The sequence below is a fragment of the Sander lucioperca genome, chromosome 11, assembly GCF_008315115.2.
Source record: "Sander lucioperca isolate FBNREF2018 chromosome 11, SLUC_FBN_1.2, whole genome shotgun sequence".
Taxonomy (NCBI): Eukaryota; Metazoa; Chordata; class Actinopteri; order Perciformes; family Percidae; genus Sander; species Sander lucioperca.
The window spans coordinates 24,126,388-24,140,087 of record NC_050183.1 but is presented as its reverse complement, the minus strand read 5'-3'; the positions used below and the strand labels follow the sequence as shown (position 1 = coordinate 24,140,087).

Below are 13,700 nucleotides of genomic sequence, written 5' to 3'. Positions count from 1 at the left end.
GAAAGAGAATGAATACCAGAGCAGGATGAGCAGAGAGCAGAAATCATTCAGTGAAGAGTTTCAGACTTTATTTTCTGCTTGATAGCTTCTAGTTTCTACAGAAGCTTCTAGTTCTGGAGATTAAAAAGTGGTCTTCCTCTCTTTTTAACAGGACCCATCAGAGACCAGACCCTGCTGAACCTGAACCTGAACCCAGCTGTGTCCATGGAGACACCGCTACTTAAAAAAAAGAACTGTAAGGCGACTTGAAATGGAGGAGAGGCTACTTGAAATGGAGGAGAGAGGATTGATGGAGAGACGTAAATGGCAGAGGGAGAGAATAGCAATGGAAAGTGAAATTGAAATGTTAAGAAGATTGAGGTGAGTTGTGAACATCCAGCAAACTGGAAAGAGTCTCATTGGATGGAACTACATCCCGTCTGGGTTGTTTTGGGTCATGTCAGTCTCATGCTCACTCCTTCAAATAAAGTTTGAAAGACTGAAATCAGAATATTTTTTTGCAAAATAATTTCCATCCATCCATCCATCTTCGTCCGCTTATCCAGTATCGGGTCGCGGGGGTAGCAGCTCCAGCACGGGACCCTAAACTTCCCTTTCCCGAGCCACATTAACCACCTCCGACTGGGGGATCCCGAGGCGTTCCCAGGCCAGGTTGGAGATATAATCCCTCCACCTAGTCCTGGGTCTTCCCCGAGGCCTCCTCCCAGCTGGACGTGCCTAGAACACCTCCCTAGGGAGGCGCCCAGGGGACATTCTTACCAGATGCTCGAACCACCTCAACTAGCTCCTTTCGACACGAAGGAGCAGCGGCTCTGCTCCAAGCTCCTCATGGATGACTGAGCTTCTCACCCTATCTCTAAGTGAGACGCCAGCCACCCTCCTGAGGAAACCCATTTCGACCACTTGTACCCTGGATCTCGTTCTTTCAGTCATGACCCAGCCTTCATGACCATAGGTGAGGGTAGGAACGAAAACTGACCGGTAGATCGAGAGCTTTGCCTTCTGGCTCAGCTCTCTTTTCGTCACAACGGTGCGATAAATTGAATGTAATACCGCACCCGCTGCGCCGATTCTCCGACCAATCTCCCGCTCCATTGCAACGATGCAACTCCATCAGCAAAGTACATTCAAAATTACCTAAATAAAAGCTTTGGATGCTCACCTATAACAATGTTGATGTCACAGAGGCAAGTAGCAAGGCTTGGACCCAAATGCAGTTCAGTTCAGAAAACAGTTTATTAGCAAAAACTTACAACAAGTGGTTCCAAAAGCACACAGGCCAGGATAGAGCAGGCACACACAGTACACCACTCGAAAAACACAAAAAACTCAGAGCAATACCTGACACCACAGAACAGCAACACATGCAGCACACAGAATGAAATATAACGTAATGATCCCACAAGACACAAAAGAAACACAGAGACTAAATACACAGGGTGATGAGGAAACGAGGGACAGGTGACACTAGGGCTGGGGAACAGGTGAAACACATCAGACAATCACAAGACAGGAAGTAAAACCAGACAAGACTAGGGAGAAAAGACAGACTTCAAAATAAAACAGGAAATGGGAAAACCAACAGAAAACAAGAAACCAACTAAACAAAGAAACTTGACAAAGTGACTACACGTGACAGTTGAGGAGACTGCGATCTCGGTTGTCAGAGGTTTCGTCGACAACAACGAAGATTTTCTTTCCACGGATCTCTTGCAGCACTTTTTGCATGTGCTGGTCAAAGACCCCTGGCAGGTGGGTCTGCCTGAGGCTGCTGGCATTTTCTGGGAGTTCGCCTACCTGCCTGCAATGTTTAACAAGAAACAGACGTATCCTCTTCATTTTCTCAAGCGGTATGTCAGCTTCAGCACACATTGCAACAAAATCTTCCACAAACTCACGCCTTGCATCTATTGATTTTGTCGTTACCTCAATGGTAACCTGGAGGGATTTGCCCGCTGTGGATTTAGCTTTGTTCTTGAGATATACTTTTGATTTCAAATGGTCGTTACATGTGTCTTTGTGGGTCCAGTCAACAGTATGTTGACAAAACTTACAAAACTTTTTAACCCAGTTTTTGTATATATTATTGAACTTCTTTGTGTTAATCTGGTTTCAGTTGCTGCTTGTATCTCCAGCAGTTTTTGTGTCTGAATACTAAAAAGTGAATTTCCATCCCTGTTGGTCTTACTTCTGTGTAACAGGATCCATCAAAGACTAGACTCTGCTGAACCTGAACCCAGCTGTGTGTCCTTCAAGAGCAACTGGTCAAATGATCGCCTCCTTGACTTTAAAGGTCAACAACCCACTGCTGAAAAGAGGTAAGCTGTTAATATTATTATAATATTGCTGATTCAGTATCCAGAGACATTTGAAATTTATTTTCAGCATCTTTCTTCTTCACGTATATTTATATTCTCACATCTGAAAGCTGTCCAGTAAGACCAGTCTTCAATTGTAGATCTTAATTTAATATTAGACCTGGTTTGGTCCAATATTATCTGCTGTTTTAGCCCCATTAAAAAACATTTTAAATTTCCCATAGCCATACGGTAGTCTAAAAATCATGAATGGCAAAAATCTTCCCAAATGTTCTTCTCTAACTGGGAATATCAGGGGGATGGTTCGGATGTGTGCGCCTCAGATGCCCCTTCCAGGGTAACTTCATTTGCACATCCCCCCTGGAGAACCAGCAACCCTTGGTAAGTGTTTGTGTCACCTGGGTCAGGACACTATTTGCCATGAGAAGACTTCTGCCATTTGAGTCTGGACATGTAGGGCCAAGTTTCAGTGACTGGGTTCATGACCAGACCCCCCCCCCCCAAGTCTCCTGACCCAAATTGGTCAAAACACAAAATTCTTCCCAAATGTTGGATGTGGGTTTGCCAGTTGGATGTCAGATCAGAAGTCAATAAGGGGAAGCAAAACAAGGGAACCACCATCCAACAGTATCCTCAGTCCAGGTCAGCACTTCTCCCTGACCACAAACAGGCCATCTAAGCTCTACTTCCCCCTCCTGAGTCAGCTGATGGTTTGTCAAAATCGTTTTGAGGCCAACAGAAGGTTTTTCACTGTTGACTCCCCAAACTTCTACCTACGAATGTTTGCTTCCATGACCACAGAAGCTGCAGACCTCCTGGCATCATGATACCAGTCTGCTGCTTCAGGAGTCCTTTAGGCCAACCATGTTGTAGCTCTTGTTTACTTCTTACTTCTTTCTGTTGATTCACAGTGGGGTCAGCAGTACCACCAACACGTTAATGTCAGGGGAAACCATCTGATTTAATGTTGTAATCAATACTTTAAGTCACAGGACCTTTACCTTTTGTTTGTCTCTGTGTGGGCAGACATGATGTGAGCTAATTCTTCCTGATTCCTCCACAGAGTGGACCAGGAGAGCTCAGAGGTTCCCAGTGGTCAGTCTGCCCAGCAGCATCAAACACACCTGGACTCCATCTTTATGGTCTGTACATGTACAACAACTACTTTTACATCTATTCTGTTCACAATCATCTCCATGCTGCACTTTTCAGACCAGTGGATTGTCAGTCTGTCCAACATGGATCTGATGTTTGCTTCCATGATTTAAGTTTGATTTGATTCATATAATCTTCTGTTCCAGCTGCTGGAGGATAACATCGTCACTTTTGTGAGGAACGAGCTGAAGAAGATCCAAAGGGTTCTGAGTCCAGATTACCCAGAATGCTCAGAGAGTCAGAGGGAGGATGAGGATGAAGAGCAGAGGAGGAGCAGAGAGGCATTTCTGAAGATCACACTGCACTTCCTGAGGAGAATGAAGCAGGACGAGCTGGCTGACCGTCTGCAGAGCAGTAAGAGGATTTCTCTAATGATTTAACTTGCTAGAATAATGGGACGTTAACTAATGTCTCCGGAGATGGACCAAAATATGTTCCTGTTTCTTTATAAATCACTCACTGATCTTCTTTGTTGTGTCTTTATTCAGGAACCTTTGCTGCAGGTGGTAGGCGTAAACTCAAATCTCACCTTAACCAGAAGTTCCAGTGTGTGTTTGAGGGGATTGCTAAAGCAGGAAACCCAACCCTTCTGAATCAGATGTTCACAGAGATCTACATCACAAAGGAAGGGACTGCAGAGGTCAATGATGAACATGAGATCAGACAGATTGAAACAGCATCCAGGAAACCAGACAGACCAGAAACAACAATCAGACAAGAAGACATCTTTAAAACCCCACCTAGAAGAGAAGAACCAATCAGAACAGTGATGACAAAGGGAGTGGCTGGTATCGGGAAAACAGTCTTAACACAGAAGTTCACTCTGGACTGGGCTGAAGACAAAGCCAACCAGGACTTCCAGTTCACATTTCCATTCACTTTCAGAGAACTTAATGTGCTGAAAGAGAGAAAATTCAGCTTGGTGGAACTTGTTGATTGCTTCTTTAGTGAAACCAAAGAAGCAGGAATCTGCAGGTTTGAAGAGTTCCCGGTTGTGTTCATCTTTGACGGTCTGGATGAGTGTCGACTTCCTCTGGACTTCCTCAAAACTGAGATCCTGACTGATGTTACAAAGTCCACCTCAGTGGGTGTGCTACTGACAAACCTCATCAGGGGGGATCTGCTTCCCTCTGCTCGCCTCTGGATAACCACACGATCTGCAGCAGCCAATCAGATCCCTCCTGAGTGTGTTGACATGGTGACAGAGGTCAGAGGTACTGATTATTTACATGGAGTCTGGCTCTATACACGCTAAAAGTACTGATTATTTACATGGAGTCTGGCTCTATACACGCTAAAAGTACTGATTATTTACATGGAGTCTGGTGGAAATATGCTGGCTCTATACACGCTAAAAGTCCTGATTATTTACATGGAGTCTGGCTCTATACACGCTAAAAGTACTGATTATTTACATGGAGTCTGGTGGAAATATGCTGGCTCTATACACGCTAAAAGTCCTGATTATTTACATGGAGTCTGGTGGGTTTGGTGAGGGTGATTTCGGGGCTGTTGCATGTTAACCTAAAAGGATCTTACTCTTTAACTAAAAGGTCTATCTCTGTAGGGATCCATCCCATAATGCTGCCAGACACTTATAATAATAATCTGAGTCTGTCAGCAGCAACAACAGAAGTTTTAGTGACTCTAACTGCTGCTGAACATTAGTCCTATAGGGTTACATTACAGCTTGTACTTCATTTGGACTTAAGGACAGTACTGGAGTAAATTAACTTAGTTACATTCCAGCATTGGCTGTGAACATGAGACGCAAACCTGTAACGTTACACAGAGTCAAGACGAAAGTGAAGAAACAACTTGTGATGAAGAATAACTTTTAATTCGTCATGGTAACGAGCAGCGAGCATGCAGCGCCGCCCCTCGGCGTTAAACTCTTGTTACAGCAGCAGTTTTCTTTTTTCAGTCACAAGACTCACAGACGCACAGATTCAAGAAGAGAAATGTTCATGTTTTTACATCCCAGAGTTCAACATTCAGGGAGATGGCTTGGTGGTTATAACGGGTTTTTTCCGAAGTTTTTTTCCCGTCATTTGACGCTATTTTCAAAAGCTTTTTACTGCGTTTTTCAACGATTTTTTACGCTTTTTTCTTCGAATGTTTTTTCCGACACTTCTGACGTTTTTCAGTGTTTTTGTTCTCCAAAATAAATGTTCAGTTTCAGGAAGAGAAATGAAGATTTGTGTTTTACATTCAGTCAGAAACGCTGCAGATAGAACATATAATAACAGGTAATAACAGATAATAACAGGTAATAACATATAATAACAGGTAATAACAGATAATAAAAGGTAATAACATATAATAACAAGTAATAACTGGTAATAACAGATATAACAGATAATAACAGATAATAACAGATAACAGGTAATAACAGATAATAACAGGTAATAACAGGTAATAACAGGTCTTTATATCTCAGAGAGACACATGCAGCGACACACAGACACAGAAAGCAGCAGCCAGATCTCGTCTAGATACACTCACTGGTTACCTTCACACATCCTGGATCCATATCACAACATTTACAGACCTCACATCACACAGTGCTGGCTACACCACAGATGTGTGTGTGTGTGTGTGTGTGTGTGTGTGTGTGTGTGTGTGTCTGTGTGTGTGTCTGTGTGTGTGTCTGTGTGTCTGTGTGTGTGTGTGTGTGTGTGTGTGTCTGTGTGTGTGTGTGTGTGTGTGTGTGTGTGCGTGTGTGTGTGTGTCTGTGTGTGTGTGTGTGTGTGTGTGTGTGTGCGTGTGTGTGTGTGTGTGTGTGTATGTATCTGTGTGTGTGTCTGTGTCTGTATGTGACAGTGACGGTGGCTCTGCTAAATAGTCTCAGGAAGGAACAAGTTCCTTCCTGAGACTATTTAAAACTTACCAGTGTATCTCTGTGTGTACTTCGTCCACAGCAATCCCACCAATCAGTCCCAAAACCTCCCAGTTAGAGAGGAAATTATCTAAACATATTCTTATTAAATCTATACAATAATTCCCTGAAAGAACCAAGCAAGTCTGACTTGTTGCACCGTCCACATCTTCTTCAGAACTTGATATGTTCAGCGTGTAGCTAGTTTAAAGGTTGTTGATGCTGTTGTTGTTTCCTAAATGAGGAGTTGGAGAACAGAAACACTCAGAGAGGAAGTTTATCCTGAAATGTTCCTCTGTTGATCCAGATTACATCTTCTGTTATATTACAACTCTCAGCAGATGAACCAGTGAGTGTATCTTTAAACTGACAATAAATATGTAATCTCATATCGCTCATAAATACACATTCACTTTTACACACTTACAGCCTCAACCAATCAGAGAGCAGCATGCTGAGAATCACTATAGCAACCAACCATCACAACAGAAAGGCAACAGTTCATTTTTACAATCAGAGAATCCTGCAGCGTTCACTTCCTGTCGCACAATCACCGAGTCATCGAGGCAACAGGAAGCAGCTCCTGGACCAATCACAGGAGCTCACTCCACGTTGGAAATATTCCCTCAAAGTCCTGTGTGTAAGTCCAGCCCCTTCCTGTGTGTAAGTCCCGCCTCTTCTTATGTCCAGTGTGGGACTTTATTTCAGTAAAATGTGTCCCGTAGTGAACGGGGAGAAACAGAGAATGATGTTTGTCACCTTAACCCTTATCTTGTCCTAGGGGCAAATTTGACCCGTTTTCAAATTTTTTTATATCACAAATATGGGTTTCTTTCATCCAAATTGGCCAAAATTAACATGGATCCACGTTGAATGGAACCCATAAAATATGCTTTGCATGTAAAATTGATTATAACTTTCATGAATTTTGGGTGTTGTATTCAATTTTATAGCAATTAAAACAATGTTTAAATGGTTTAAAAACAGTATAACAGTACATCCTCTGATCTTAAGTATTAGTAAAAAATAATTCAGAATTTCTGCTTTTTTTAACAAAAGAATTAGGTATAATGTCAAATAAATTAGGTTTATTGACCATGAATATACAAAGCTTTGAAAAAAGTGACAAAAAAAAGTTAAAAATTCATTTTCAATTTTGACCCATAAGGACAAAAAGTTAATGGTTGACGGGAAGACAACACAAGGGTTAAAAGATAATTTATGAAGTCTCTGTTTACTACCAAACACGTTTTACAGCAGAAGTTCTTTTACATCCAAGATAAACTGGTGTTTATTTAATAAAACTGAAGTTTCCCTAACCAACTGATATCCAATCAGAATCCATGGCGCACCCCCCCGAGTCCTCGCTGCGCCCGCTCTGCACTGTCACTTTCATAATAAGGCTTTTATTTTGAAAGGTTCCAAGACTATTTTATTTTGAAAGGTTTACGAGACTAGTCCTTGAACCTGCGTCCCTGCAGATAAAGGTTCTCCTGCTCCGCCTGCGCACGCAGCTCTCGATCCAACAGAACCAGCGCCGTCTTGCGTCTCATGGCAATCTCTCGGCGCTGAGCGTCTGCTGCTGCCTCGGCCTCAGCGTGCGTCGTCGCCCCCCCGCCCACGCCGCGCGGTGAGGCGGAGCGGTGCGGACGGAAGCTGCTGCCGCGCGCCGCTGAGTCGCCGCGGGTCAGGCTGTTCAGGTCGTAGGCGTCCCGCGGGTCACCGCCGTCTGACGCCCACTCCCACGGGCTCCCGTTTCCGGCCAGGGGCGGGGCCTGTGGTGGGGGTGGGGTCTGCAGAGGGGGTGTGGCCTGGACCACGTGGTGGTGAGGGGCGTGGCGAGGGGGCGTGGCCTGGACCACCGGGTGGTGAGGGGCGTGGGCGTCCACGGTGACGATCCCGCCACGCTGCTGTGGAGATTCGGCCGTGGAGGAGCCGGAGCAGCTGGAGGTCTCTGAGGACGCCGCCAGGACGCTGTGCTGCTTTGCCATGGAAACCACCTGCACAGAGACAAAATACATCATCAGACTGACTCGAATATATAAGACACCAACCGGAGGTGTGAATATGTGACGTGTATGTATGTGTGTGTGTGTGTGTGTGTGTGTGTGTGTGTGTGTGTGTGTGTGTGTGTGTGTGTGTGTGTGTGTGTGTGTGTGTTGTAGTATATGACCATTCTATAACTTTCTATAAACTTTGTCCTAAAGGTTTGTTATATCACCTCTTCATACAGCATCACAGCATTACTATTTAAGGCACCACAGTGTCAAGCTTATAATCACCGAAATAACGAAAACTAGGTGGGAAAAAACATTGTCATAAACTGAAATAAAAATAAAAACAAGGCATTACAAAAAAACCAGTCAGTTTGCAAAAAACTAAAATAAAATGATGTCTAAATGTCCTTAGTTTTCGTCTTTGTCGATCTTTCATAGAGCAAATAACGTTATATCTTTCCAACCATGACATTTCCCGTAGGCATGTACAGTTTCCGACTGGGAACCCAGAAATTCTGACATTCTACTTCAAATTGAACACAACATGTTCGTGCTCCTCGCCAGGCATCATGGCGGTACCGAAAGTCGGAAGAAAGCGGCAGTCCTATTTGATTATGACTGTGTCAGATAAAAGCGAGTGCCTTGCAGTGGAAGGTGGTAAAATAAGTGGACAATTTATTAAAGGGAAAAATCCCTCCTCCTGTATGGATACAGGGCATGGATGTATGGGTACAGGGCATGGATGTATGGGTACAGGGCATGGATGTATGGGTACAGGGCATGGATGTATGGGGCCAGGGCATGGATGTATGGATACAGGGCATGGATGTATGGGGCCAGGGCGTGTGTGTCCTCCTTGTCTCCACTGTGCAGATAATAAAACTCTGTCCCCTGATTGGACCTGAGAGAACTTGTGTTTCCGTCCCTACCTGCATGAGTCTGGGCGTGTTGGCGGCGCTGCGGCCTGTCCCCTCGCCGCTCGCCTTCTCCCGGATGGCAAGCCACTTGGCGCGGGTCACGGCGCTCTTCGGGGACACAGGCGGCGGCCCTGCCTCGGGGATCTGCGGCGGGCGTGGTGTGGCCACAGCTTTGGCGCCGCCCGGAGGCGGAGTTGGGTTGCGAGCGGACGCCGGCCTCCCAGAATGCACTGTGGGATGGAAGACCTCGTCTGCCCCCATGGAGCCGTCCTCGCTGGCGTCTCGCTCCGCCTCGCTGCGCACGCTCAGCCCGCGCATCTCCATCGACTTCTGCTTCCACTCCGACACCAGCTGCTGCGAGCGCAGCGGGTCCACGGGGCCCTGCACCGCCTTCAGACGCCGCTGCACCGGCTGCACAGGAGGGTCCTCGGGCGGCGGGCTGGACCCCAGCACCTGCCAAAGGGAAGTTAGTTTTATGGTTGCAGGTTTTGATCTCTGATGCTCTGCTGTGTGAGATTTAGGGCTGTCAAAATTACCTTGATAATAATGACATAAAGGCCGTTACACACCAACCAGACGGCCGACCGTCGGCAGTAAAACCAGAGTGACTGATCAGTCTCCCCGAGTTGGTCCAAAAAGTTCCTCAGAACACACCGAAGAGACGAGACGTAATACATCTCCATAACAGCAGGCGGCGCTAATCTGTATTGTCGCCCAAAAAATGAAAACCGGCAGCTGATTGGACGAACGTGTCACGTGAGTCAGATTTCTCCAGAAATTCAAAGACTGTCATGGCGGCTTGTTCAGAATACGATCTCATATTGTACTAAAATAGTTCACCGAAACGTGTTTCTGAAAACATTTGAAGAGAGAAATAGGCCGTGCAGTTGCTGAATCTGTCTTCATTTCAGATCAACAAAGGTCAGTTTAAAAGATTTTCATCAGATTTTGAGAGACTCTAGTCACGCTCATCTCCTGGTGAGTCCTGACCTGTCTCTGACTGAGCATGTCAGGTCGGCAAAATGAAGGCCAACAGCTCCTCCAACGGACGACGGCACGAACACACCGAACAGACTCGAGTCACCGACCTCGCCAGACTGTCAGACGGCCGATAATCAAGTTGGTGTGTAACTGCTTTTACTAAAATATCAGAAAGAGTCCAAAGTGCCGAAAAAATTAACCAAAAAAGAACGTTAAACAGTGTGTAAAGCGTGCGTGGAGAAAACGTTATTGTGTGTTTAGATTGAGCGACTCACCCCCCCATTGGCGTTGGCGTTGGCGCTGGCTCTGGGCAGCGTGTTGCTGAAGGTCAGCATGGTTTCCTTCCCCATCGGGCTGCGAGGAGCGAGCAGCTCCACGTCCACGCTGGCTCTCTTCAGGGTCTCCATGGAGCCCGTCTCCCTCTGCAGCGACCCCCCCAGAGACCCCCCCAGCGGCCCTCCCAGGGACCCCCCCAGGGGCCCCAGCGGCCCCCCTAGAGACCCCCCCAGCGGCCCCCCCAGAGGTCCCAGTGGCCCCCGGCCCTCCAGACGGTCCAGCAGCGGTCCAGGCGCAGCGGCTATCTCGTCGTTGCTCTCGGAGGCGGAGGCCGGGCCTTTGTTGTAGACAGACTCGTGTCCTCGCTCCGTCAGCGCCCGCAGAGCGTCCTCCTTCGGCGGCGGGGGGGGCGGGGCCGCAGTCATGTCATCAGAGGACTTGAAGTTACCCACAGCATGAAACGCCTGAAGTTGGAGAAAACTAGTCATGGTTACACGTTTGGGCTGCGATATCCACGCAGCAGATAACAAACGTTTGAGCAGTGTGTCTGCATTTAGATTTGGCGATTTTATGTCATCAGAGAACTTGAGGTTCACCAAAGCTCACCAGGTACGCGGCGATGAAGGCTCCGATCAGGAAGCCTGCATAGACGTCTATGGGATGGCTGCGGTGCTGCGTGATCTGCGTCAGCCCGCTCATCGCTGCGGCGATTGCGAAGGCAAACACCAGCAGGGGCTTCAGCAGCTTGGTGCTGTCGGAGATGCTCGAGTTAAAGTACATCTGGAACCAAAGGATGACATCATCACAGTTAGAGTACATCTGGTACCTGAGTACAGGGCTCTCAAGTTTTGAAGACAGGCAAGAGTGACATTCTATCCGCATGGTGAGTAATGATGGGGTTCTGGGGGTCCTCCCCCAGAGAATGTTGAGCATTAAACATTTCATTTCCTGCATTCTTGTGAATTTTTATGCACCTATATCTACCTTTTTCTGAATCAATTTATGCTGTAAATATCTTTATGTAAAGGGAAACATAGATTATAATCCAAATATAAAAACATAATATAATATAATGCAGTAAGGCTCTCAGGCATTCTGTATTTCTTTCATCTATTTATTCTCCTGTAGATCGACTTTTCTAATTATATCTGAGTCAGCACACATGTAGCCTAGCATCATTTACTCCTCCCTCCTCTATTGGGTCTTTTGTTGAGGAAGTAACCTCCTTAAATGTACATATGACAATTATTCACCTCAATGATACATGAATTCATTTTAATTTATTAATAAACCCCTGGACTGTCATATTGTTAAGTTTGAGCAAGATTTCTGCTCATGTTCAAAACTTTGTGCACATTCAAAATATATCTCATCTGGCAGTAGATCACGCCCTCCACCAGCATGATCTGACTCACGAAACAAACGCACCCTCAGCATGGGTCTGTGTGTGTGTGTGTGTGTGTGTGTGTGTGTGTGTGTGTGTGTGTGTGTGTCTGTGTGTGTGTGTGTGTGTGTGTGTGTGTGTGTGTCTGTGTGTGTGTGTGTGTGTGTGTGTGTGTGTGTGTGTGTGTGTGTGTGTGTGTGTGTGTGTGTGTGTGTGTGTCTGTGTGTGTGTGTGTGTGTGTGTGTGTGTCTGTGTGTGTGTGTGTGTGTGTGTGTGTGTGTGTGTGTGTGTGTGTGTGTGTGTGTGTGTGTGTGTGTCTGTATGTGTGTGTGTGTGTGTGTGTGTGTGTGTGTGTGTGTGTCTGTATGTGTGTGTGTGTGTGTGTGTGTGTGTGTGTGTGTGTGTGTGTGTGTATGTGTATCTGTGTGTGTCTCTGTGTGTGTGTGTGTGTGTGTGTGTGTGTGTGTGTGTGTGTCTGTGTGTGTCTCTGTGTGTGTGTGTGTGTGTGTGTGTGTGTGTGTGTGTCTGTGTGTGTCTGTGTGTGTGTGTGTGTGTGTGTGTGTGTGTGTGTGTGTGTGTGTGTGTGTGTGTGTGTGTGTGTGTCTGTGTGTGTGTGTGTGTGTGTGTGTGTGTGTGTGTGTGTGTGTGTGTGTGTGTGTGTGTGTGTGTGTCTGTGTGTGTCTGTGTGTGTGTGTGTGTGTGTGTGTGTGTGTGTGTCTGTATGTGTGTCTGTATGTGTGTGTGTGTGTGTGTGTGTGTGTGTGTGTGTCTGTGTGTGTCTGTGTGTGTGTGTGTGTGTGTGTGTGTGTGTGTGTGTGTGTGTCTGTGTGTGTGTGTGTGTGTGTGTGTGTGTGTGTGTGTGTGTGGTGTGTGTGTGTGTGTGTGTGTGTGTGTGTGTGTGTGTGTGTGTGTGTATGTGTGTCTGTATGTGTGTGTGTGTGTGTGTGTGTGTGTGTGTGTGTCTCTGTGTGTCTGTGTGTGTGTGTGTGTGTGTGTGTGTGTGTGTGTGTGTGTGTGTGTGTGTGTGTCTGTATGTGTGTCTGTATGTGTGTGTGTGTGTGTGTGTGTGTGTGTGTGTGTGTGTGTGTGTGTGTGTGTGTGTGTGTGTCTGTATGTGTGTCTGTATGTGTGTGTGTGTGTGTGTGTGTGTGTGTGTGTGTGTGTGTGTGTGTGTGTATGTGTGTGTGTGTGTGTCATTCAAAGTATATCTCATCTGTGTTCTCTGAGATTTGGAGGAGTCGTGATATTTTGAGAAAAATAAAGTTATAATAGTCACAATATTTCAGAAAATAATCCACCTGCACCATAGTCTGCTGTGCATTACGTGATATCTCTGCTGAGACGGTAGATCTCAGACCTTCTGACAGACTCAGAGCCCCGTTTGGGTCTCTGGTCTCTGAATGAGACAACGTTTAGAGAAGTGTCTGTACGCTGCTCTATGCTTTGTTTTTCATTGGTTGCTGCGTTAAATCTTACCCAGATACAATAGTGCTATTTTCTGATTGGCTATTGTGTAGCCGCTTTCTTTGTTTTGATTGGCTGATAAGTGGCAGGCTCAACTAACAACTCCAGGGGAGACGCCCCTGATTGCTGCCGGTTCCATAGTGAGAGCGGCGCTGTGGGCGCTGCGGCATATTAAATATATTATAAATAGTTTTATTATATATATATATATATATATATGTTATATTATATAATTTAATAGGGAGTGCGTGAAAAAAGACCGAAATGAGTGACTGTCACGCTCAATGCATGACACTTGAGAGCCCTGTGAGTATGACATGACAGTTAATC

At 45.9% G+C, this 13,700-nt stretch overlaps 1 protein-coding gene across 1 annotated transcript in view; it reads right to left on the bottom strand.

The window, feature by feature from the left end:
• Positions 1–7,501: 7,501 nt before the first annotated feature.
• The window catches only part of plppr3b (phospholipid phosphatase related 3b), a 15,050-nt gene continuing 8,851 nt past the window's right edge, over positions 7,502–13,700 (bottom strand). Inside the window, exons 7-11 of the mRNA XM_031314502.2 lie at positions 11,129–11,302; positions 10,779–10,986; positions 10,522–10,676; positions 9,278–9,718; positions 7,502–8,351 (exon numbers count right to left, since the gene is read on the bottom strand). Coding sequence (XP_031170362.1) covers positions 7,806–8,351; positions 9,278–9,718; positions 10,522–10,676; positions 10,779–10,986; positions 11,129–11,302 — 1,524 coding nt within the window. The 3' untranslated portion in view covers positions 7,502–7,805. The remainder of the gene's footprint in view (positions 8,352–9,277; positions 9,719–10,521; positions 10,677–10,778; positions 10,987–11,128; positions 11,303–13,700) is intronic.